At 56.8% G+C, this 21,928-nt stretch overlaps 1 protein-coding gene and 1 long non-coding RNA gene across 6 annotated transcripts; one reads left to right on the top strand and one right to left on the bottom strand.

Annotated features, from left to right (window-relative positions):
* Positions 1-1,249: 1,249 nt before the first annotated feature.
* Positions 1,250-21,928, top strand: SLC22A8 (solute carrier family 22 member 8). Of its 5 annotated transcripts, none has more exons than XM_037052975.1 (11): positions 1,250-1,373; positions 2,082-2,441; positions 15,017-15,120; positions 15,684-15,742; positions 16,318-16,486; positions 18,646-18,769; positions 18,974-19,089; positions 20,018-20,232; positions 20,949-21,057; positions 21,198-21,258; positions 21,489-21,928. In XM_037052975.1, the coding sequence occupies exons 2-11, from the start codon at positions 2,106-2,108 to the stop codon at positions 21,834-21,836; spliced, it is 1,641 nt and encodes a 546-aa protein (XP_036908870.1). In that variant the 5' UTR covers positions 1,250-1,373; positions 2,082-2,105; the 3' UTR covers positions 21,837-21,928. The 5 variants fall into 5 exon arrangements, with proteins under 5 accessions (XP_036908870.1, XP_036908869.1, XP_036908872.1 ...); XM_037052974.1 differs by having other exon boundaries at positions 15,684-15,838; XM_037052977.1 differs by having other exon boundaries at positions 15,684-15,838; positions 21,475-21,664.
* LOC118991641 (uncharacterized) lies at positions 4,100-10,321 on the bottom strand. The gene is made up of 3 exons (XR_005067458.1): positions 10,136-10,321; positions 8,616-8,807; positions 4,100-4,182 (listed from the first exon to the last, which is right to left on the bottom strand). It is a non-coding gene; the product is annotated as an uncharacterized LOC118991641 (long non-coding RNA).

Below are 21,928 nucleotides of genomic sequence, written 5' to 3'. Positions count from 1 at the left end.
CTTTGATGACTCCAGATCTCGCTCTGCCTGGGGCCACTCAGAGAACATCAATCACTGCTGGGCCCAGGTGGAGGCCCAGAGGAGGGGCTGGACCTGGGTCACCCTCCGACCCTGCCCTGGGGTGCGGGTGGAGGGAGAGTGGGAGGAGGCTTTGGGGAGGAGGGCCATAGCTGGGGCCTGGGGGAGCTGGATGTCGCCTTGGTGGAGAAGGGGGTCAAGGAGGAGAACGGAAGGCCCCTCCCTTACCACGAAGGGGGTCCCTGGGTGGCCTCCACCTTGGCTCGCAGGGCAGGTGGGCTGGGGCAGCTCCCGGAACTCCCTGGAGGTAGGAGGCAGACAGTCGCAGGGCTGTTGAAGGCGAAACCAGACGGGGGCAGAGGGAGACAGTACAGGGCCCCCAGACTTTTTAGAGAATGTCGGCTTCCAGAGACAGAAGAGGCTTAGGGCCACACGACGTCTGCCATGCCACGTCCTGGCTGGGGGACCGGGGGAAGTTACTTGACTTCTCTGTGCTCATTTCCAAATTGATGGCGCCAGCAGGGTGATGGGGCCGCCGTGAGGCTCACAGACGTGGAGGGCTGGAAGGACCCATCGGAAAGCTCCGGAGTGGGACTGGATGTCTTGTTTTGGTTGGCTTGTTTGTATTTCCTATATTTTATGCGTGAAACACAGCATTATGTAATTAAAATAATATTCAGAGAAACAACAAAACAAAACAACGGAGGCTGTGATTTTCCCCCAGCGGAACCCGGCCGGCCTGGAGAGGAGCCTGTCCAAGGAGCATGGGCGAGGAGGGGGCTTCGGCTAAGTCTCTGGGGTCTGAGATGCAGACAGGGGTCCCCAGGGGATGACAGCCCTGAGCCCTTGGGGACAGGTGCAGGTGGCTATTGCTTCCTGGGCGGGCCCTTCCATTCCCGGGAGGTGAGTCTACAGGCCCCGGGCAGGGAAGGTGGGACCCTGGAGAATGTTGTCTGTTCAGGACAGGACACCTCTCTCTGGCTATTGTCAGCTCTCCCGTCCTCAGAGATGACTCCCTCCCAGACCCCTCCTTCCACAGGTGAGGCTGCCCCGGGCCAGCCAGCAGCCCCCAGGCTCAACCACCCAGGTCTTTGCTGAGGCAGCCTTTTGAGGAAAGCTCAGCTTGATGGGTCCACTACTCTCCCTGCGGGGGAGGGCCGTTAATCCTCAAAAGAAAGTCAAACATTATCCCAGGAAACAGCTTATGCCTTATATAAGCCCCCCTGGGCTCGGCACAAACACAACTCGCTGGAGCTGAGCCGCCCAAAGAACGAGCAGCTGCTGGACCCTGGGACCAAGTGCAGCTTCAGCCACGTCCACCAGCCCCACCGGAGGCAGCCAGGCCCAGCCACCAGGTGAGAAGGGGCAGAGGCCCCCAGGCCCCGCCCGGCCCCCGGGGACTAGGCCTCCAAAGGCTGGGCCCTGCATCTCGCTGTGACTGGCCAGGTCCCTCACGCCCTCTGGGACCTGCGTGGGCCCTTTCTGCTACCCCAGTAGAGTGGGACTCACCCCAGGGGACGGTCAAAAGCCAGGAGATTCTGAATTTGGGGAGGCCTTTCCCAGCAGGCAAGCTGAGGTAACCATGTATGTCTGCTTGGGGCAACCGGGACCTCCCTCACGCAGGCCCACTGTCCGTCCTGTTTGTCTGAGACTAGGCCCTTGGTCCCAGCTGTGTGACCCGCACTGCAGCATGCATGCAGCACGTGTGACCAGCCTGGCTGAGCCCACATAGACTCATACCCCAAGTCCATACACACACACAACCATGTGCCCAAGCTCACACCACTGTGCCTTCAAGCTCCAGCCTAAACACACTCACCCCTGCAGACCCGCCACGGACACACACCAGTGACCCCTCATCTGTACACGCAGTTGGGTCCCTCCTCCTGCAGACACTTGTAGATCTGTGCGTACATGCAACCGAGCCCCACAGCTTTACCCATCGACATACGCATGACGTCCCACACACCTGTGTTCACGTACACCTTGGCACGCCACCCACGTGCCCACCCATCACACACACACACACACATGCCTCTCCCATCCTGGTGCCTTGCCCGCAGCTCTGGCTCCTCTTGCTCGGCGCCATGACCTTCTCCAAGATCGTGGACGACGTGAACAGCCGGGGCCCCTTCCAGATCCTCATCGTAGTCCTGCTGGGCCTCCCGGTCCTCGGGTTATCCAACCACAACCTGCTGCAGGTCTTCACGGCGAGCACCCCGGCCCACCACTGCCGCCCACCCCCCAACGCCTCTGCAGGGCTCTGGGTGCTCCCCATGGGCCTGAATGGGAAACCGGAGTCGTGCCTCCGTTTTGTACATCCCCCCAACGCCAGCCTGCCCAACGCCACCCGGGGGGCCACCGAGCCGTGCCAGGATGGCTGGGTCTACGACATCAGCGCCAGGAACTCCATTGTGACTGAGGTATGCCCATGGGCAGCCCCGTGCGCCGCTTAGAGCAGCCCCCACACCCTGCAGCACTCACAGACAGGAAGCTGGCTGGGCCCAGTGTCCCTAGGCCATGGGGACAGGGCACTGGACAGGCAGAGACAATGGACTGGGGTGCAGACACATGCCAACCAAGAGCTTGGTTTCTTCTCCCTCAGAGCGCAAGTATTTCTCCAAGTAACGCCTTCTGTGCAGGGCTCAGTGCTGAGCTCGGGGGACACAAAAGTGCCCTGGCCTTGCTCCCACGGGGTCCACAGCCAAGTGGGGGTCACATCAACTACAGAAAGTACTCCACAGAGAAATGCAAAGTTGCTACTTCGAAGGACTTTGGGCTGTGACCTGAGACTGCAGCCTGAGCTGGGGGGGTGGGGGCGGGGGCAGCGCTGAAGGAAGAGTCACTAAAGAAGTGACCCTGGACCCGAGATAAAAACGTCCGGCCAGACTTAGCCGGGTAGGGAGGGAAAGAAGGAAAATTCCGTCTTGTTCATGCACAGGTCCCAGGGTGGGAGGTGAGTGGCGGAGAAAGAGGACAGATTTGGGGCGCAAACCCGCCTGAGCTGACCCAGGCACGTCCCCTCCACTCGCCCAGGCACTGCTGGGCTCGCCCATTCATTCCTGCCGTTGTCAGTCGCTGCTCCTTGCACCTGCACCCGACTCCGGGAGCCACGGGGTTAAATCAGACTCAAACGCATGGGCAGGCCAGAGACCAGGGCAAGAACCGGCCTTCCCCCGAGGCTCCACCAGCTGCCTGGCACGTTGTGGTGCTTTGCGGACATTGTCTCCCGGTGGGAATGTGCGATTCCCACCGTGATGTTCTTACTGAGGGCAAGTTTATCTCCTGTTGCAGATCAAAAAATGCTGAGACTCAGAGAAGGGGAGGGAAGTCCTGGTGCCACACAGCGGGTTGGTGTCAGGAATTGGAGTTTAAAGCTAAAGCCCATTAGAGGCGTGAGGTGGAGGACAGGGTCTCTGGCCATTCAGAGATGGAGGGGCCATAGAATGCCAGGGAAGCTTCCTGGAGGAGGAGTCATCTGCACAGTGAGCAGAAGCCAAAGTTTTCATTCCCCTCGGGGGGACCCTGAGCTCCTCAAAGGCAGGATCTTGCTTTTGCCTCATTGGAAGAGCTGGGTTATTATTTATGTATTTACCCAGTGCCAGTCCTGTACCGGGTGTGCTATGTGGGTGGGCTCCCGGAACCTCAGGAGATGCCATCTCAGTGAGAGATGTGCCCACTAGTATCTCCAGTTCAGGAATGAGGAAACTCGGGCTCAGGCGGCTTCCGCAACTTTCCCAGAATTACACACGGTTAGGGCCAGGCCACGGAAGGATCCGAACCCAGGACTCCCTGTGTTCGCAGTCCACTGTTGCTTCCATTTGCTTAATGAGTATTTCTTGATAAAGCACTTACTATGTGCCAGGCGTCATTCTAAGTGTTTTATAAATATGAACACTTTCAACCTTTCTGATGATACTATCAGGTAGTTAGTACGATAAGCCCATTTTTCAGATGGGGAAACTGAAGCACCGAAAGGGCGAGGAGCTTGTACAAGGGGGCACCACCCGTAAGTGACAGATTCGGGATCTGAATGCAGACGCCACCTGCATTTCACCCCAGGGAGTGGGACGTGCAAGCTTCCGGGGCAGGGATTTCCAGCAGCCTTGCTCTTCCCCGGGCACAGAGCGCCTGGCACAGCGGAGGCCTCTGTAAAGTAAGTACCTGTGGAGGGAAGGGATAGGAGCTCGTAGCCCCAGAGTGCTCTGGAGCACAGAGGAGGGACATCTGACCAGCCTGGAAGGGGGACCCAGGAGGGCCCATGCTGAGTTCGCAGCGGGGTGACTTGGACGCCAGCCTGAGGAGGGCAAAGGGAATCCCGTGTGGGGTCCAGCGCGCCGCCACAGAAGTGCGAGCAACGAGGCCAAAGGGCCTCCGGAGGAGGAGGGGGCTTGGAGGGGCAGGCAGCAGATGCTTAGGGAGAAGCTGTGGCGTCCATCCCAAGGCTGAGGGGACCCAGAACGATGCGGAGCAGGGAGCCAGGCCCTCAGATGACCTCCCTAGGGTGGTCAGCTCTAGTCCAGCAACAGGGGGCCGGTGAGCAGGCCGCCACCAGCTCCAGGACAGAGGTGGCGGGAAAGGGCAGTGGGAATAGACACCCGAGAGGCTGGGGAGTTAGACAATGTGGCACCTGAGACCTGAATAGATTTGGGGGTGAAGACCTGGGAGGGAGTGGAAGATGCCTCACTACCTGTAAATACCGTAATTCGCCATGTATAATGCGCACCCACATTTTTGGCCCCAACTTTCAGGGGGGAAATCTTACATTTTCATTGTTTAATTCAATTTATTTATTTATTTATATTTAGAAACAAAACCAATGATCATATTACAAGGTATTATTTTGCATACAGGTTACTGTTGTTGCTTTCTAGAGTCATACTTCCAACGTATAAGCATAAATAAAAGAATTAAAATCGTTTAAATAGATATGGAATCAGTACTACCCATGTATAACGCACACCCTTATTTTTCCCTAAAAAATGTGGGCAAAAAAGTGCACCTTATACTTGGCCAAATACAGTAAGCTCCCAAGTGTTTGGGGGACCAGCTGGACATGGGGTCCCTGGGAAGACAGAGAGGGAAAAAAAGCCACCACACGCGCCCTCCAAAAACCTAGAACACAAGGAACCTAGCCAAAGGAACAAAAACTTAAACAATTGTTGAATTGCTTAAAAAAAATAACAACTGAGCCCTGGCTGGTATAGCTCAGTGGATTGAGCGCGGGCCTGCGAACCACACGATCGCGGTTCGATTCTCAGTCAGGGCACATGCCTGGGTTGCAGGCCAGTTCCCAGCAGGGGACTCACCAGAGGCAACCATACATTGATATTTCTCTCCTCCTCTCTTTCCCTTCCCCTCTAAAGATAAATAAATAAAATCTTAAAAAAAAATAATAACTGAGCCATAGTCATGGCCACCCCCACCCCCTCATGCTCGCCCTGTCCCAGATCATGCTAAGAACTTTGCACATATACCCCATTAAGTCCCCACGAGAACCCTCCAAGGTTAGCACCTGTGTGTCCCTAGTTTTTTTAATATATTTTATTGATTATGCCATTACAGGTGTCCCATTTCCCCCCTTCATTCCCCTCCACCCTGCACACCCTCTCCCACCCACATTCCGCCCCCCTCTTTAGTTCATGTCCATGTGTCTTAAGTTCTTTAGATTCTATATTTCCCACACTACTCTTGCCCTCCCCCTGTCTATTTTCTACCTACCATCTACGCTACTTATTCTCTGTGCCTTTTCCCCCTCTCTCCTCCTCCCACTCCCCTGTTGTTAACCCTCCATGTGGTCTCCATTTCTATGGTTCTATTCCTGTTCTAGTTGTTTGCTTAGTTTGTTTTTGTTTTTGTTTTAGGTGTGGTTATTAATAACTGTGAGTTTGCTGTCCTTTCACTGTTCGTATTTTTTTATCTTCTTTTTCTTAGATAAGTCCCTTTAACATTTCATAAAATAAGGGCTTGGTGATGATGAACTTCTTGAATTTGACCTTACCTGAGAAGCACTTTATCTGCCCTTCCATTCTAAATGAAAGCTTTGCTGGATAGAGCAATCTTGGATGTAGGTCCTTGCCTTTTATGACTTGGAATACTTCTTTCCAGCCCCTTCTTGCCTGTAAGGTCTCTTTTGAGAAATCCGCTGACAGTCTGATGGGTACACCTTTGTAGGTGACTATCACCTTATCTCTTGCTGCTTCTAGGATTCTCTCCTTCATTTTAATCTTGGCTAATGTAATTATGATGTGCCTTGGTGTGTTCCTTCTTAGGTCCAACTTCTTTGGGACTTTCTACCTTCCTGGATTTCCTGGAAGTCTATTTCCTTTGCCAGACTGGGGAAGTTCTCCTTTATTATTTGTTCAAATACATTTTCCACTTATTTCTCTTCCTCTTCCCCTTCTGACACCCCTATAATTCGGATGTTGAAATGTTTAAAGATGTCCTGAAGGTTCCTAAGCCTCTCCTCATTTTTTTGAATTCCTGTTTCTCCATTCTTTTCTGTTTGGTTGTTTCTTTCTTCCTTCTCGTCCACTCCATTGATTTGAGTCCCAACTTTCTTCCCATCACTATTGGTTCCCTGTGCATTTTCATTTCATTTAGTGTAGCCTTAATTTTCTCATCTAATTTGTGACCAAATTGAACCAATTCTGTGAGCATCCTAATCACCAGTGATTTGAACTGTGCATCTGATAGGTTGGCTATCTCTTCATCGCTTAATTGTATTTGCTCTGAAATTTTGATCTGTTCTTCTGTTTGGGCCAATTTTTTGTATTGTTGTGCCTGTTACGTATGAGGGGCAGAGACTTAGGTGTTCACCAGGGCGAGGCAGCCCACGTGGCTGCATTGTGACACTGTATGAGGGGGCGGGGTCCGACAGGGAACAGTGGCACTTGCTCCACTCTCTGTCGGATTTCAGTTCCTTCTACACTTCCCCCAAACAAACTGGGCCCTTCTGGTGCTGACTCCCAGGTGGGTGGGCTTGTGTACATTCTAGGACCCTGTGGGTCTCTCCAACGAACTCTCCTGTGAGGCTGGGAGTCTCTCCCTGTACCTCAATCCCCACAGGTGTTTTCAATTCGGTTTTTTGAGGCTTTATTTCCCCACGCTGGGACCCTGGGTTGCACGGTCTGTCTCGCTCCCCATTTTCACCTGGTTTATCTGCACACGAATGTGGGACCACCCAATCAGCCAGTGGCCTTGTACACCATGCCCCACTTCCCAATCGCCGCCTCACTGGGTCTGCCTGTTGCCACCCCGCGCCTGGGGTCTGCCAGCCATCGCCTGTGTGCCCAGGGTCCACCTGCTATGGTCTTGCACACCCATGGTGCCTTGTGCAAGGTGCCACCGATTTTTGTGCCATGACCCCTCTCCACTTGGCTGCCCCACTCTGCCCTGCCTACCAGTCTGGATGAACGTGTCTATTGTAACTGCTTGGTTGTCAGACTTCCATACAGTTCAATGTTCTGTCAGTTCTGGTTGTTATTTCATTTCTAAATTGTTGTTGTCCTTATTTTGGTTGTGTGAGGAGGCACAGTGTGTCTACCTATACCTCCATCTTGGCCAGAAGTCTACGTGTCCCTAATTTTACAGATAAGGAAACTGAGGGACAGGTCACTGTTCCAAGGCACCACATTTCACAAACTGTGGGGATGGGAGTGAAACCCAGGCAGGCAGTTTCCAGAGCCGACCCACCCCCCGCCCCTGCACTTCAGGCTGCCTAACCCAGACGCCACCCCAACTGTGCACCTGCAGCCCCAAGGAGGCCATTGCTCTTGGACCAGCCTCCCCCACTCCCCAGGGCTCCCACAGGGCAGAGGAGGCGTCTCTCCCATCAGTGGGCTGGCTGCATAGTAAGTGCTCAGTTAATATGTAAAGGAGGGCACGCCCCCTCAGAGCCCAGCAGGAGAAAAGCTGGCAAGCGGTTTCCCCTCCAGGATGCACCTTGGGCTCCAGAGCGCTCAGCCAAGAGCAGAGGTTGCAGGTCTTGTGCACAGAGGTCAATTCACGTCCAGTTCAGTCAAGTTTTGGCAGTCAGGGCTGAATGAATCTACAGTCCAGGAAGCACAGGGGTTCATGGGTCTCAGGGTCCCTCCTGCACCATTCTCAGTTCAGGTCTGGGTCCAGCCTAGCTCCCAGAGGACTCTCAGAGGTGAGAGCCCCTGGGAGGGGTCCCTGCCCTGCCAGAAAGTGGCAGGACCCAGCCAGGCACTCTCGAAACGCAGTACAACAAAACCCTCTGATTGTTCCATTTCTGGTCCAGTCTGTGGCATAAGCCATGCTCCATCTGCTTGGGCTGGGATGGAGCGGGGTCCGGTCCCCCGTGTGGCGGAGGCGGGACAGCGGCTGAGCCTCACCAGAGGGGAGGGCCTCTAGGGAGCAGGCAGGGTGCTGGACCTGCCACCAGTTGGGAGGGAGGTAGCCAGGAAAATAGCACGTGACAACCACTCAGAGCTGGTGACCCTGGTTAGTAGGGAGAAGGGTTTGTCCCCCAGAGCGACAGTGCGAAGTTGGGAGCCAGGTCAAACCTCAGAGCTTGCACCCTGACTCTGTCATTTTAGGGGTGTCACAGCCCCAGGAGTAGAGCAAGCCTGCACCTTAAAGATCAGGCAGAGGCAGCAGTGAGGGGGGCCTGGCACCCCTGGAGCCGTCAGCCAGTGTTCATGGTCACGTTCACTGCCGCTTCTACCATCTTCCTTGTTGTTGCTGTTGCTGTTGACAGACATGGCCTGAGAACAGGGGGTGGCGGTTGGGGGTGGGGTTCCACACCAAAAGAGTGGGGGACCCCCCTGTAAAAGAGAATTCGCTGTCAGCGCTCTCCCAGGCTTTGCCTCCCCCGAAGCCCCTGTGGCCCTTGTCTCCTGCAGGAGACACAAGCCTGAGCACCAGCTCCCATCCAGAGCCGGTGGCCTGGTGGGTCACCGCCCCCTCCACTCTTGTCCCCTCACCTATAGAACGGGATAAAAGGGGAGGGGAGGGCTGTGGTTTGAGTGGACACGGCGCTATGTGTCCCGCCACCGCGCCCCACCTCCAAGGTCTGACCTGGTTCTAAAAAGCCCCCAAGCAGCCCTGGCCAGGGGGCTCAGGTGGTTAGTGTATCATCCTAATACACAAAAGTTGCTGGTTCGATCCTCTGTGAGAGCACACACAAGAATCGACCAGCGAATGCGTAAACAAGTGGAACAACAAATCAATGTTTCTCTCCCTTCCTCTCTCTAAAATCAATAAATTTAAAAAATGAAAAGAATTAAAAGTCCCCAAAGCTAGAGCAAGTTGTTTCCCTTGTCCTCGATCTAGGGGGCACGAACCATGTGTGGGGTCTCCAGGCAGAGGCAGCCCCCCACACCCACAGCGGGGCCCCATCCTGCTGATCTTGGTCTTGATCACACATGGCTCACCCTGACCTTTTTTTAAAAAATATTTTTAAACTCTTATTTATTGATTTAAGAGGCGGGTGTGGGAAGGAGGGGAGAGAGAAAGAGAGAAACATCATTTTGCTGTTCCATTTATTGACACACTCATTGGTTGATTCTCCTGTGTGCCCTGACAGGGAGTCTAACCCCCAACCTTGACGTGTCAGGATGACGCTCAAGCAGCTGAGCTCCCCAGCCAGGGCTCACCTTGACCTTCGATGCCTATCCTCTGCTTTCCCTCTGAGGGGCCTCTTAGCCTCTGATCTGGCTGGGCTCTAGTGCCTACACCAGTCCCTCACCCCCTGGGCCCAACAGCAGAGCGGGCCCCCCCAGCTCTGGCCCTGGCTACCTTCTCAACCACAATCCCAGCCCATCCTGGGCTGCCCGTCCTGGTCCTGTAGAGGCTCACAGTGACAGTGACGGCTCGCATATCCTGAGCCTTCCCTCCTGCAGCCCAGAGCTCAGAGCTAAGCACAAGTGAGGTATCGGGAAGCCGTGGTCAAGGCCATTCGTTGGGGGCCAGGCAGCCCTGTTTGAGTCTCCGCCTTCAGAGGAACCAAGCTATGCTTAGGCAGGTTACTGACTCTCTGTGCCTCAGTGTCTTTGTCTGAAAGTGGGGACGATAATAGCAGCTACTTTGGAAGGTTTCTAGAGCATCTCTGGCAAACCCTACTCCTGGGTACCACAGGCCCTCTCCTCCTTACCTGCCACCTTCCTAGCGCATCAGACCACTGGGGAAGCACTGCGGGGCGGGACTTCCTCTTCTTCCCTTCTAGAACCAGCTTCCTCGGGGCTCAGTAAACACTCCAGGAGAAGAAAGAGAAGGCCAAGAGCATTGGACTAGGGTATCGGGAGCAAGAACTCTGTGCGGAGTTCCCAAAAGTCAGTGGGGAAGAGGTCAGCCCAGGCTACACCGAGGGCTGCGTGGAAGCACCCGAGAGATCCCTCCAACCAGCAAGTTAATTTTTCCTCACTGGGCCTCGTCAGTCAGATATGAATACTAACCTGGCCCTGTTCCTCATTAAAATTATTCATTGAACAAAAATTAACACTGACCGCGTCCCAACCACTCTGGTAGCTGTTAGGGACAAAGAGCCAAGGGGACGTCTCTGCCCACCGTGAGGTCACAGGGTGCCAGAGGGAGACGAGTAAATCAGCAGCCGGAAGGCTATGTAACATGTCCTCTTGGAGCTAAGAAGAGGGTGCCGACTGCGATAGGAGAAATGGGAACGGACATGATCTCAGCCACGTGTCCACTTCAGAGGCACGCTGGCTGGCTGCTCGGGCCGGACACCGGGAAGGGCCTTCTTGATGTGAGTTTAGGACTGGCAGCTTCGCTAGACTGAGGAAATGATGACGAGTACAACAGCAGAGAGAAATGGAACAGTCAGCTTCCCTACCATCCCTCATTGAAGCCCATTCACCCGATGAGAGGCACACACACCATGCGGCCCGGCCCCGGGTGTGGCGTCAGAGAAACAAATCACACTGTCAGCTCCTGGAAGAACCGCTGGGCCTTCGGCTGTAGGTTTTGTGACCAGGGCCTTCTTGAGAGTCTGACACAGCTAACCGCATAGAAAGCATGCCAACAATTTCTGTAAAGATCCTTCCCTCCCTCCCTCCCCCTCGAAATTCAAGGGTGCCTTTAAAAATCTCTCCAGTTCTCACTGTATCAGCTTCCTTCATTGCCACCTTCTTCTATTCCCGGTCCCTTGCCGTCAGCCCTACCAAGCCAGCAGGTCCTTCCAACATGCAGGAAATGGGAGGTGTATTCAGTTCCTAGGGCTTCCGTGGGAAAGCAGCACAAACCCGGTGCCTTCTAACAACAGAAACACATTCCCTGCCTCACAGTTCTAGAGGCCAGACGCCCACCGTCAAGGTGTAGGCGAGCTCTCGCACGGGCCCGAGGGAGGTACCCTTGCTTCCCTCTCCCAGCTTCTGGTGGCGGTTTGCGATCCTCTGCGTCCTGGGCTCGCAGGTGCAGCCCGGCCTCTGCCTCCTCTGTCCTGTGCTCTTCTCCCTGGGCGCCTGTCTCTTCTCTTGGAAGAACCCCAGTCGCGTTAGATGAAGGCTCCATCGCCACCCAAGTGCAACCTCATCGTCACTGATACCATCAGCCACAACCCTATTTTCAAATACGGTCATGTTATGAGGTACTGGGAGTTAGGACTTCAACCTGTCTTATGCGGGGACCCGGTCCAACCCATCAGAGTTGCACATCCAAGGCCAGGGCCCCGCGGATCAGTGTTGATCCACAGGCAGCCATGGCCACTGTTCTCATCGGTGCTGACGAGCCTCACTAACCGTGAGATCTCTTAAAAGCTGCTTAGAATGCAATTAATGCCAAGACTCTTACTATTGAACCCAAAAGTGCTCCTTTTTCTGAGCTCCAAAACCTCATTTTGCCATTCCCGGGAGACAATGTTCTGTAGAGGTCATTCCAGTGAGACGGTGAGGTTTCTCCAGTCCTTCTCGCTGACGCGCGCTGAGGGATTCGACATATACAGCCTAGACCGTCTCCATCCTGACGCAGGCCCAGCCTGGTGACACGAGGCAGCCCGCCTCACAGCATGCAGACAGGGGACCCTGTGATCCGTCAGGCAGACACCGGCACGGGTCTCAACCTCTAAGGCTCTCCATCCCTCCGTTCTTTCTGGGGGGTGTTCACACACTCAGTTGCACATGTGTGTGTTCAGTGACCACTAGGAGCTGTTCCAGGCAACAGAAGCCCCATAGGGAACAAATCAGACCCAAAGCCTCGCTTTCATCAACGTAACATTCTTGGGAGAGAGAGTTTAAATAATATGCAACGGGTCAGACGGTGCAAGTGCTATAGAGAGAGTAAAGTAGGGTACAGGGGTCTCCACTGCTGGGGTGGGGGTTGCGTGTTAAATATGGTGGGCGAGGAAGTTCTCGTTAACAAGGCAGCATTTGAGCAAAGATTAGAGGAGGTGAAGGAGCAAGTCGAGGGGCTTCTCAGGGGGAAGAACTTTCCGGGCCAAGAGAGCACCACACGCCAAGGCTCCGGGTGCCTGGCGTGTTTGCGAATGGCAAGGAAACCAGCGCGCCGAGAAGAGGGCGCATGGGAGCCAGCAGCAGGAGTGGGAGCAGAGAGGGAAGGGGGTCGAGGCGGGAGCGGACTCTGCAGGGGCTTCTGTGGGTCGGGGCGCCGTGTAAACGGGACTCGAAGTCCAACCGAGACTTTCCAATTCTGTGGAAGAACCTGGCTTGCCACAGGTGTCCTGCAGCGTCACGGGGGCCAGGGCAGAAACCGAGACCCAGTGGACGTGCTCTCTGACGGTGGGGCTCGGCAACACACAGCCTTACACCCGTCCAAGCATGTCTGACATTGACCTTCCCATGATCCAAACAGGCAGATTTCCTAAGGCACTAAATTGAAGGTTGGGACGGAAAATCGAGTCTCCATCCTGTGGGAGGTATGAGGACAGGCTAGGTTGCCGTAACAGAACAGTTCGGTGGCTTAGGGGTGTAGAAATGTGCCCCTTTCCCGTGCAATAGATCTAAGAGGAGCATCTCAGGTCGGTGGGTGACCCTGCTCCGTGAGGTCGTCCGGGAACCCAGAGTGACAGCAGGTCTGTCATCTTCAACACAGGGCTTCCAGAGTTGCCAGTTGTCACCATTCCCACCGACAGGAAAGGAGGAAGCATGCCACAAAGCACCAGAAGTCTCTCCAGACACCCACTGGTGCCCTTTTCTTCACCCCCCCTTCTCCTTTGCCTCCCCCCTCCCCCATCACATAGCACGCAGGCTCCTTTCCAGCCAGAAGAGCCCAGTGGGCTCGCTGGCCACGCCGGGCCGCTCTGAGACAGCTGGAGGGCCTGGCCCCGTATCCCTGTGGCCTCACTGTTCCTTACTTCCAGCAGAGGCAAGTGCGGTTCTCCCCCTACGCGGTTTCACTTCCAGAACATTCCTGTGAGGCATTGCTGGTGAACAAAATTCTCCGATTCATTACACAAGTAACTCAGGGTCGCTGTACAGAGTGATTTAGGGGATTAGCAGGAGATTAGGCTGGACCGGTAGGCAGGGGCCGGGGCAGGCGGGCTTTGGAATCTGTGCTGACAGAGCTCCCTCTTCACCGGAAGGGACCAGAGGAGGCCAGGGGGTAGGAGAAGCAAGACAGGGCGCAGGCTTGAGAGGTGTTTTAGAAAGTCGTGGAGATTATCCTGGAAGAAATGGGTAGGAGAGATGGAGACAGACGGCCGGGAGACCTGTCAGGAGAGGGTTGCGGGGATCCTCCCAGGGCCTCAGTTTCCTCATCTGCAAATTCAGGGCGAGAGTGCCACCTCATGAAGCTGTTGTGAGGATTGAAGGGGTGGAGGTCTGGAAAGTGCCCCATGCGCAGTAAACCCTCAACAAATATCGGCTGTTGTCCTCAACCCAAGTGTAAGACGCTGTGACCGGCACTAAGATAGTAGTCATGGAAACAGAACAGTCCAGATTGAAAAAATGTTAAAAAGTCTGAAACTGGAGAGCTGAGTGATTATGAAGTGGGTAAGGAAGGAATGAAAAGAGGGCTGACCGGTCCCTGAGGCTTGGAGACCACCCAGCAGGGGCGTGACTTGTGGGCTCTGAGATGCCCGAGGGACGCCCATCACTCGGGGGGGAGGGGGGTGGATTTCAACAAGCAGCGGGGTCGCCTGGTCTCAAGGCCAGAAGAAGGTTTGGGCTGACAATATGGATTTGGAGTCTTCATCATAAAATAGTCACTGAAGCCACAGACGCCGATGGCGTCTCCTGGGGGGAGTGGGTAAACAGAGAGGACGATCCACGAAGGGCTGGGGAGACCCCCTCGGAGCCCATGGAGGAGAGGGAGCAGCAGGCGGAGGGAGGGGTCAGCAGGGCCACGGGCTGCGCAGGCCCAGTCCAGGCAGGACACAGTCAGGCGGTCCATTGATTTGGTGGAAAAGACACCGGCTTTGGGGAGCAGTGTCTGCGGAGCAACAGAGACAGAACTGAGGAAGCAGCGGGGGCTGGGTTGGGCTGAGGACAGGGGGCAGCGCCTCGTACAGGAAATGTGGCCCTAAAGGGAAGGGGGACTGAAGGGAACGTGGAGGGCAAGGAGGGGGGAAGCCGGAGAGATGGAGCACGTGCCGTGCTGATGAGGTGGGGTCAGGAGAGCGTGAGAGGGGGCGAGGACGTGGCATCCGTGGAGGGATGTCCCCAGGGGGGAGAGAGGACGAGGTCAAGGGTACAGCAAAGGGAGTGACCTCAGATGTGTGAGGTGACAAGTGGGGAGCCATGGGGATGGGGGCGAGTTGGGCAAGGCTGAGGACAAAGCTGGATGTGACAGCTGAGCAGACTTTGAAAGTCATATGACAGGCCACGGGTGCTAGAGGGATGTTGTCCTTACAAACGCATGGGTTGGGGCCCCAAAGAACCACAGGGGGCACTCGGGAGCCTGGGCGAGGCTGGAAGGGGAAGGGGTGCCTGGGAGGCAGAGGGCCAGGTGCAGGGCGGTCAGGTGGGGCCGCTGAAAAGTGAGCATGCCCGGGGGGCACAGGCCGAGCATGGCTGAGGGGCTGGTCCACTCTGAGCCCCGTCGATGTTCCCTCTCTCTCGTGCAGTGGGACTTGGTGTGCGACTCTAACAAGCTGAAGGAGATGGCCCAGTCTGTTTTCATGGCAGGCATGGTAATAGGGGGAATCTTGCTGGGAAGCCTGTCTGACAGGTGAGACACTGGGGCCTCCCAAGAGTGGGCACAACCCATGGCGACCACCCTGCCCCTCTGTGCTCCACCCATGAGCCCCCAAGAGGCAAAGAGCCGAGGAAGGCGGGAGGGCTGGTGTTGCTGTGTAGCCTTGGGCCCCAGCCTCCTCTCTGACCCAGAGCCCCTGGGCCTTGCATCTGCCAGCCTCCCCACATTCAGCGGGAAAAGCGTCCAGGTTCCCCAACAAAGCGTCCAGGTTCCCCGACACAGCGACACAGCGCAGCGGCTGTGTGGCAGTGGGGGTGGGGTGGACGGACTGCTTAGAGGTGGCTTGACCCTTTGACGCCTGCTCAGGCAGCTAAGCTGGAGGTGGAAGAGATGACTCATTAACTACAAAACCTCTAATTACAAACTTGTCCCCCCCCCCAAAAAAAATGCAATTACAAGCAAGGCTCACTCTGGAGAGGAAGGTACACGCCCCGCCCGGCGCCCTGGGAGGTGGGCAGTCCCACCCTCTGCTCCAGGCCTGCAGAGTCACCCGCCTTGGCTGGCTAACGCGGCCCCTTCTCTCCTCCGAGCTGCAGGTTTGGCCGAAAGCCCATCCTGTCCTGCAGCTACCTGCTGCTGGCAGCCAGCGGCTCAGGTGCAGCCTTCAGCCCCGCCTTTCCCATGTACATGGCCTTGCGCTTCCTGTGTGGCTTCAGCGTCGCAGGTGTTACCCTGAGCTCCGTGATTCTGAGTGAGCTGCAGGGGAAGGGGGCAGGGGAGTGCCAGCCGAGGCCCAGAGAATGGGGTCTGGGCCTGGGTCCCCTGGGGCCTTGGTAGAGCAAGGTGTCACCCTCTGAACATGACAATGACTCATGTAAGAGCAGCAGTGGTGTCGGTCCTGAGCACTTGCCTCCGCTAAGTGTGTGCTCTCACTCAGTCCGCACATAAAAGGAAGGGATGCTGTTGCCCCCATTTTACAGATAAGGAAATTGAGGCAAAACAAGGGAAGTCACCGGCCACTGGGGAGGCCGTCGAGAGCGTGGGCTTGGGGGTCAGGCAGACCTAAGCATGAGTCCCACCTCCCTGAGCCTCCGTTACAGCATCTGTCAAACGGGGTCAAAAAGCCCTGAGGGTCGGAGTCAGGTCCAGCAGCCAGGAGCTGATGCCCCTTCACAGGGAGGTGCCCAGGCTCCAGAAGGGCCCTGACCTGGTCCATGGGCTCCTCCGCAGGTGTCGAGTGGGTGTCCACCCGGATGCGGGCCATCGTATCTGTTGGGATCGGCTACTTCTACACTGTGGGTCAGTTCGTCCTGCCCGGCCTGGCCTACGCCATCCCCCAGTGGCGCTGGCTGCAGCTGACCGTCTCCGCCCCCTTCTTCGCCTTCTTTCTGCTGTCCTGGTAGGTGGCCTCTGCCCGCTCCCTTCCCTCCTTAGGCCCAGCAGAGCCCAGCGCAAAGCCCAGGCCCGACCAGGCTGGCCAGCTCTGTCCACCCTGGGGCCTCCCCGTCCCAGAGTCAGGAAGGGGAGCCCAGGGAGGAGGAATTGCCTACACAAAGGCAAGGTGATGAGGGAGCAGGGGTCTGGGGTGCCCTCCGGGGCTGCCTACAGCAGCAGGCGTGCTGAGCTGAGACAGACGGGACGGGGCCAGGCCCTGGAGAGCACAGAAAAGCCAGGAGGCCTGAGCTTCACATGGAGGGCCGGCGACCCCCTCCAGAGGCTTCCGCGGTGCTGGGAAGCTTGGCTGAGCTTCCATTTGTGAAATAATAGCACAGAAAGAGACAGACCCAAGCAGGTGGGGACAAGAGACAGAAGGGAGGTAACCACAGGGGCAGGAGGGGCAGGGGACAAGTGCAAGAGTCATTCTGAAGGAAAAGCCACACCATCTGGGGACTTCGGATGTGTGGTATAAAGGAGAAGAAAGCCCAAAGCCTGAGACCCTGGCAGAATCATCAAGGGTCAGAGACCCACCCCCAGCAGGTCAAGAGTTCATTACTAACGAGTCAAACCCAAGGACCCACGAGGACAGGAAATGAATCTCAAGAAGGTAGTTGGAGCCAATGAACAGGAAATGATAAGCGAATTCGGGACAGGAAACAAAGTCTCACAGCAGCGCCCTACTGCGCACCCGCCACGTGCGAGACCCTGTCCTGGGCGCCGACCTAGACTGTCTGCCAGCCTCACGGTGTCTGCGCAAACGGGGCCTGGTTGCTCCCGTTTCACAGGCGAGGAAACCGAGACGTGAGGCAACCCCCCAAGGTTACACAAAAAGATACGCAACTGGGATGGGACCTCCATCTGGAAATGAGAAATAGAGTCTTCTAGAAGGGATGGGAAATCTTGGGGAGCGAGAGGGGGTCAGCAGGCTCTGGGAGGAGCCAGGAGATGTCCTCGGCCTGGGAGGGGAGCAGAGAAGGAGTGATGTTGAAATAACATCAGGATCAATCGGGCGCACTTGGCTGAGAGCCTGGGCCCCTTCGTATGGGACATGGGACAAGCCGCGCCCACTCCGAGCCTCAAGGTTTTCTAAGCAAAGTGAAGATAGGAAAGAGTATAGCCCAGACTTACATGTGCCTGGCCCTCAGGGAGGTTCACTGCGTGGAGGCCATTGTGGACATTATTTCCGGAGAGAAGAGGACGGGGCTCAGGCCCTGCCCCTGGCGACTGGAAGTCACTGATAATCTTGGTGTGAGCCGGCTGACAAAACCAGGCAGAAACAGATGGCAAAAGGCCGGGAGAGGGGATGGCAATGGGCCCTGGAGGCCACCACTCTTAGCTGAGCCCAGGGGTCTCAGTGACCAGTGCCCGCTCCCCCGAGGGCCTTGCTGGAGCCAGGTCCTGGGCACCTGCAGGGCCCACAGCTGGAGCTGATTTCAACTCAGGCCAGACTTTTCGAAACATCACTCCTTTCTCCCCACCCCTAGTGACCCTCAGGGACTGCTCAGGGCGAACCAACCCCACAGGTGCAGCCCCGGAGTGAGGGACAGTGAACTTGGCCCCCCCCCCCCCCCCGCTCATCCTACCACCCCAGGCTGTGCTCACCCCAGCCCCAGCCCCACCCCAGCAGAGCTGGTCCTTTGTAGGAAGAATCCAAGGACCCTCAAACCCATTCCCCAGCCCACAGCCCTAACTTTTGCCCCTTTCCCAAGCTGCCCCTTCACCCAGGACCTGCAATGCAGCCCAGGGAGGCTGGGGCGGTGAGCGTGCGCAACCTCAAGCCGTCCAGCCTCAAACACACCACCCCTTCCCCAGGCCCCACCTGCCTTAGCCTCGCGCCCAAGGTTCCTAGCTAAGGAGACACCCAATGATAACAAGCAGCCCAGGTAGGGGGCCGAGAAAAGGCTCTTCTGGAAGGGGAAGAAGAAAACACTGGAAATTGTGCCGGCTGCAGGCAGCCCAGGTGCAAAGCTTGGCCAAGTTTAACTCCCGTGAAATCGGTGGTGAGGCAGCTCAGGCTTCTGGGCCTCCTACACCTTGGCCCTGGCTGGACCTCTTCATCCAGGCTCCTCAAGGGGCTTCTGGCTCGGGGCTGAGCCACTGTGGTCTGACCCTGACCCCCAGGTGGATACCAGAGTCCATACGCTGGATGGTCCTGTCTGGCAAGTCTGTGAAGGCCCTGAAGATCCTCCAGTGGGTGGCTGCCTTCAACGGCAAGAAGGAGGAGGCAGAGAAAATCAGCCTGGAGGTAGGGGCTGAGAGGCACCGGAGTCGGGGGCAGGACACTGGGCTCTGCTGGGCCCTCCTCGTTCCACTGTTTCGCCAGCTCACAAACCTCCCTCCCGGCTGACACTGAGCAGGCTCCTCTCGAGGCGCCAGGCCTGCACCTTCCTCTCTTCCTCCTGCCTGCCGGCAGTGACTAACGGCAGCCTTCCCCTCCCTCTGCTCCCAGGAGCTCAAACACAGCCTGCACAAGGAGGCCTCCTTGGCCAAGGCCAAGTACAGCATAGCTGACCTGTTCCGGACACCCATCCTGCGCCGCGTGACCCTCTGTCTCGCCCTGGCCTGGTAACCCACCACCCCTCCCTACCCACCCCCTCGCCCCTCTGCCAAGGCAGGGGTGACAAACAAGGCCTCCAGCAGGTGAGCAAAGCCTGGGGCACCTGCAAGAGGCATCAAAAGACCCCCTCCCCTGGGCTGCCCCAGCCCAGCCCCTGCCCCAGCCCAGGAAGTCCTCTGTGTCCCTGCCCCACACCCAGGTCCAGCCATCAGGGTCTGCTTTCCTTGGGGGTCACACACCCCCACCCCCTGGGCAAGTGTTCCAAACCCCCTCACCAGCTCAAGTCCCTGCCATAGCCATTTCCCCATGCTGTGCCCCCAACACTGACCCCTGCTGCTCGGCCTCTGTCCTCTGAGACCCCACTGAGCATAGTCCTCAGGGCTTCAGACTCAAGGACAAAAACTGTGCTTCTCCTCCTCCTCTCTTCTGCCTGCCATTCCACTGCTCCTGAGAACCCTGTCTGTGCCCTGGTTCTGAGGCCCTGCTCCGTCCTGGCCATCCCTGTGTGAGACTGGACTTGCTCAGGAATGCTTCACAGGCGACCCCAGACCTCCGGGGAGGCGGGGGCAGGCTCCCGGCAGCTCGGCTTCCACTTCCCCTTACCGGTTGTTAAACTATCACCACCCGAGAGAGATCCTTTACGGCCTCCTGTGGTCTCCAGCAGTCCCTCCAGCCCCGATATCCTCCAGGGTCAACTATGTGGCATCGTTGCCACCACGCCCCAGCCCCTGCCCGTGTTAGACATAAGCAGTCGATCCCAGCACTTTCTCACCTAGTCCAGACACAGCCTCAGGGACCTCGAAACAGCCCTGGAGCCACCCAACCAATCAGTTGCCGTTGGGACACAAATGAATCTAGTCATTATCCTGGTGACCAGCATGGGGACAGGCCCCAGTGGGGCAGCAGGTGCTAACTGGACTGTCCCCCGACCCTCAGGTTTGCTACTGGTTTTGCCTACTACAATTTGGCTATGGCTGTGGAAGAATTTGGAGTCAACCTCTACATCCTGCAGCTTATCTTCGGCGGGGTCGACATCCCAGCCAAGTTCCTGGCCATCCTCTCCATGAGCTACCTGGGCCGGCATAACACCCTGGTTGCTGTCCTGCTCCTGGCAGGGGTGACCATCCTGGCTCTCATCTTCGTGTCCTCGGGTGAGCGGCTGGCGCTACCCCTGCACCCCCTGAAAGAGGCTGACCCGTGCAGGCCAGCGTGTCCATGGGCATCACGGGCTGCCATCTAGCTGGGAAGTGAGTGCTAGGGACTCCAGCTCTGCTAATTATGTCTCTAATTCACTGTGTTGCCTTGAGGAGGTCCCCATGCTCTCTGGGGCTCAGGACTCTCATCTAGAAGACAACTTGGTCAGGCTAGACCATGTCAAAGGTCCATTCCAGCTCTCACTCTGAAAAGCATGGTGCCATCTGCTCCGTGTGCAGAATTTCTTGAGGGATGGGCCTGGCCTGTGGGGCACAGCTGGAGAAAACGGGCTGGGGTGGAGACACCGCAGAGCCCAGTACTCACAGACCCTCCTCCACCATATCCGCGGAAAAGCCAGCTTTATTTTCTACAGATGTTTCTGTGTGGATGCCCCTCCGTCCCGCCAAAGGAACTGGAGATAATTTAGGACAAGAACATGCACAACAACAACAAAAAAAATTAATGAGAACATGGAATCAGAGCCAGGGAAAACCACAAATACAGCAGGACACAAACCTGTTAAGCGCTAGGAGTGGCTATCACTTGGCTTTAAGCTTGGGTCTGAGCTTCCTGGCAGCCAAAGCAAAAAGGGAGACAAGGTCTGCTGCAGAGCATGAACACGCAGGTGCTCCTAAGCCCCAAGGCTCACCACGCCTTCTTCCCCCCCCCCCAGATTTGCAGACCCTGAGGACAGTGCTGGCTGTGTTCGGGAAAGGGTGCCTGTCCAGCTCCTTCAGCTGTCTCTTCCTCTACACAAGTGAACTGTACCCCACGGTCATCCGGTAGGTGCTGGGCCTTGCCCAGCTGAAGGATGCAGGCTCAGGTGGGACTGCGGCATCCTCCTACACCCTACCTGGGCCCCAGCGCCGTCCTTCAGGAGCCCCAAATATAGGCGGCCAATCCCTGCTCTGAACTCTCGCAGGCAAAGAGGCATGGGCATAAGTAACCTGCTGACTCGAATAGGAAGCATGATGGCCCCGCTGGTGAGAATCACAGCAGAGTGGCATCCCTTCATCCCCAATGTCATTTTTGGGACCATCGCCCTCCTGGGAGGCAGTGCTTCCCTCTTCCTGCCCGAGACCCTCAACCAACCCTTGCCAGAGACTCTCGAAGACATGGAAAAATGGTCAGTCCCCCACTCCGGCCTTCCCGGTGCTGCTCCTCGGGGAAGCAGGTCTAGGCCCAGGGCTTTCCCTCAGTCCTCTCTCCCTAGGTCCCCACGGGCAAAGGCGCCAAAGCGGGAGCCAGAAGCAGAGAAAGATTCCCAGAGGACCCCTCTGCAGCCTTGCCGGCCAGGCCTGGGCCCCAGCTGAGGGCAACAGAACCTCCAGAGATGAGCCCCAGCCAGGTCCCTGCCTGCCTCTGGGCTCCACGGGCACCTTGCAGGGCAGGGGGCCTCGGGCAGGTCTGTACTCTTGGAACAAAGGCTTCTGAGAGCTTGGAGACACGATCGCCGCCACCACCGCCGCTCCCCAGCCCAGCCCCAACCAGGTCTAAGACTCAACCACCGGCCTTCCCAGACCCCGTCACTTTCCCCACGGTCCCACCTCCCTTTCCCTGAAGTCCCCTGGCCACCCCGGCTCAATCCTCCCTCCTTCTTGCCCTCTACCCCCTTTTTTAATGGGAGGTTTCAATAAACAACAATGAAAACCT

This window comes from Sturnira hondurensis, unplaced genomic scaffold, assembly GCF_014824575.4.
Source record: "Sturnira hondurensis isolate 20B ecotype Veracruz unplaced genomic scaffold, ASM1482457v3 Scaffold0007797, whole genome shotgun sequence".
Lineage (NCBI taxonomy): Eukaryota > Metazoa > Chordata > Mammalia > Chiroptera > Phyllostomidae > Sturnira > Sturnira hondurensis.
Note: the sequence above shows the minus strand (reverse complement) of the source record. Positions and strands in the feature narration are given on the sequence as shown.

Bases quoted from the DNA above. Each gene is read 5' to 3' on its own strand.
- SLC22A8 (XM_037052974.1), top strand. From the start codon at position 2,106: ATGACCTTCTCCAAGATCGTGGACGACGTGAACAGCCGGGGCCCCTTC. The intron at 2,442-15,016 runs GTATGCCCATGG...TCTCTCGTGCAG, and splicing joins GGAACTCCATTGTGACTGAG to TGGGACTTGGTGTGCGACTC. The intron at 15,839-16,317 runs GTGAGCTGCAGG...GCTCCTCCGCAG, and splicing joins CCTGAGCTCCGTGATTCTGA to GTGTCGAGTGGGTGTCCACC.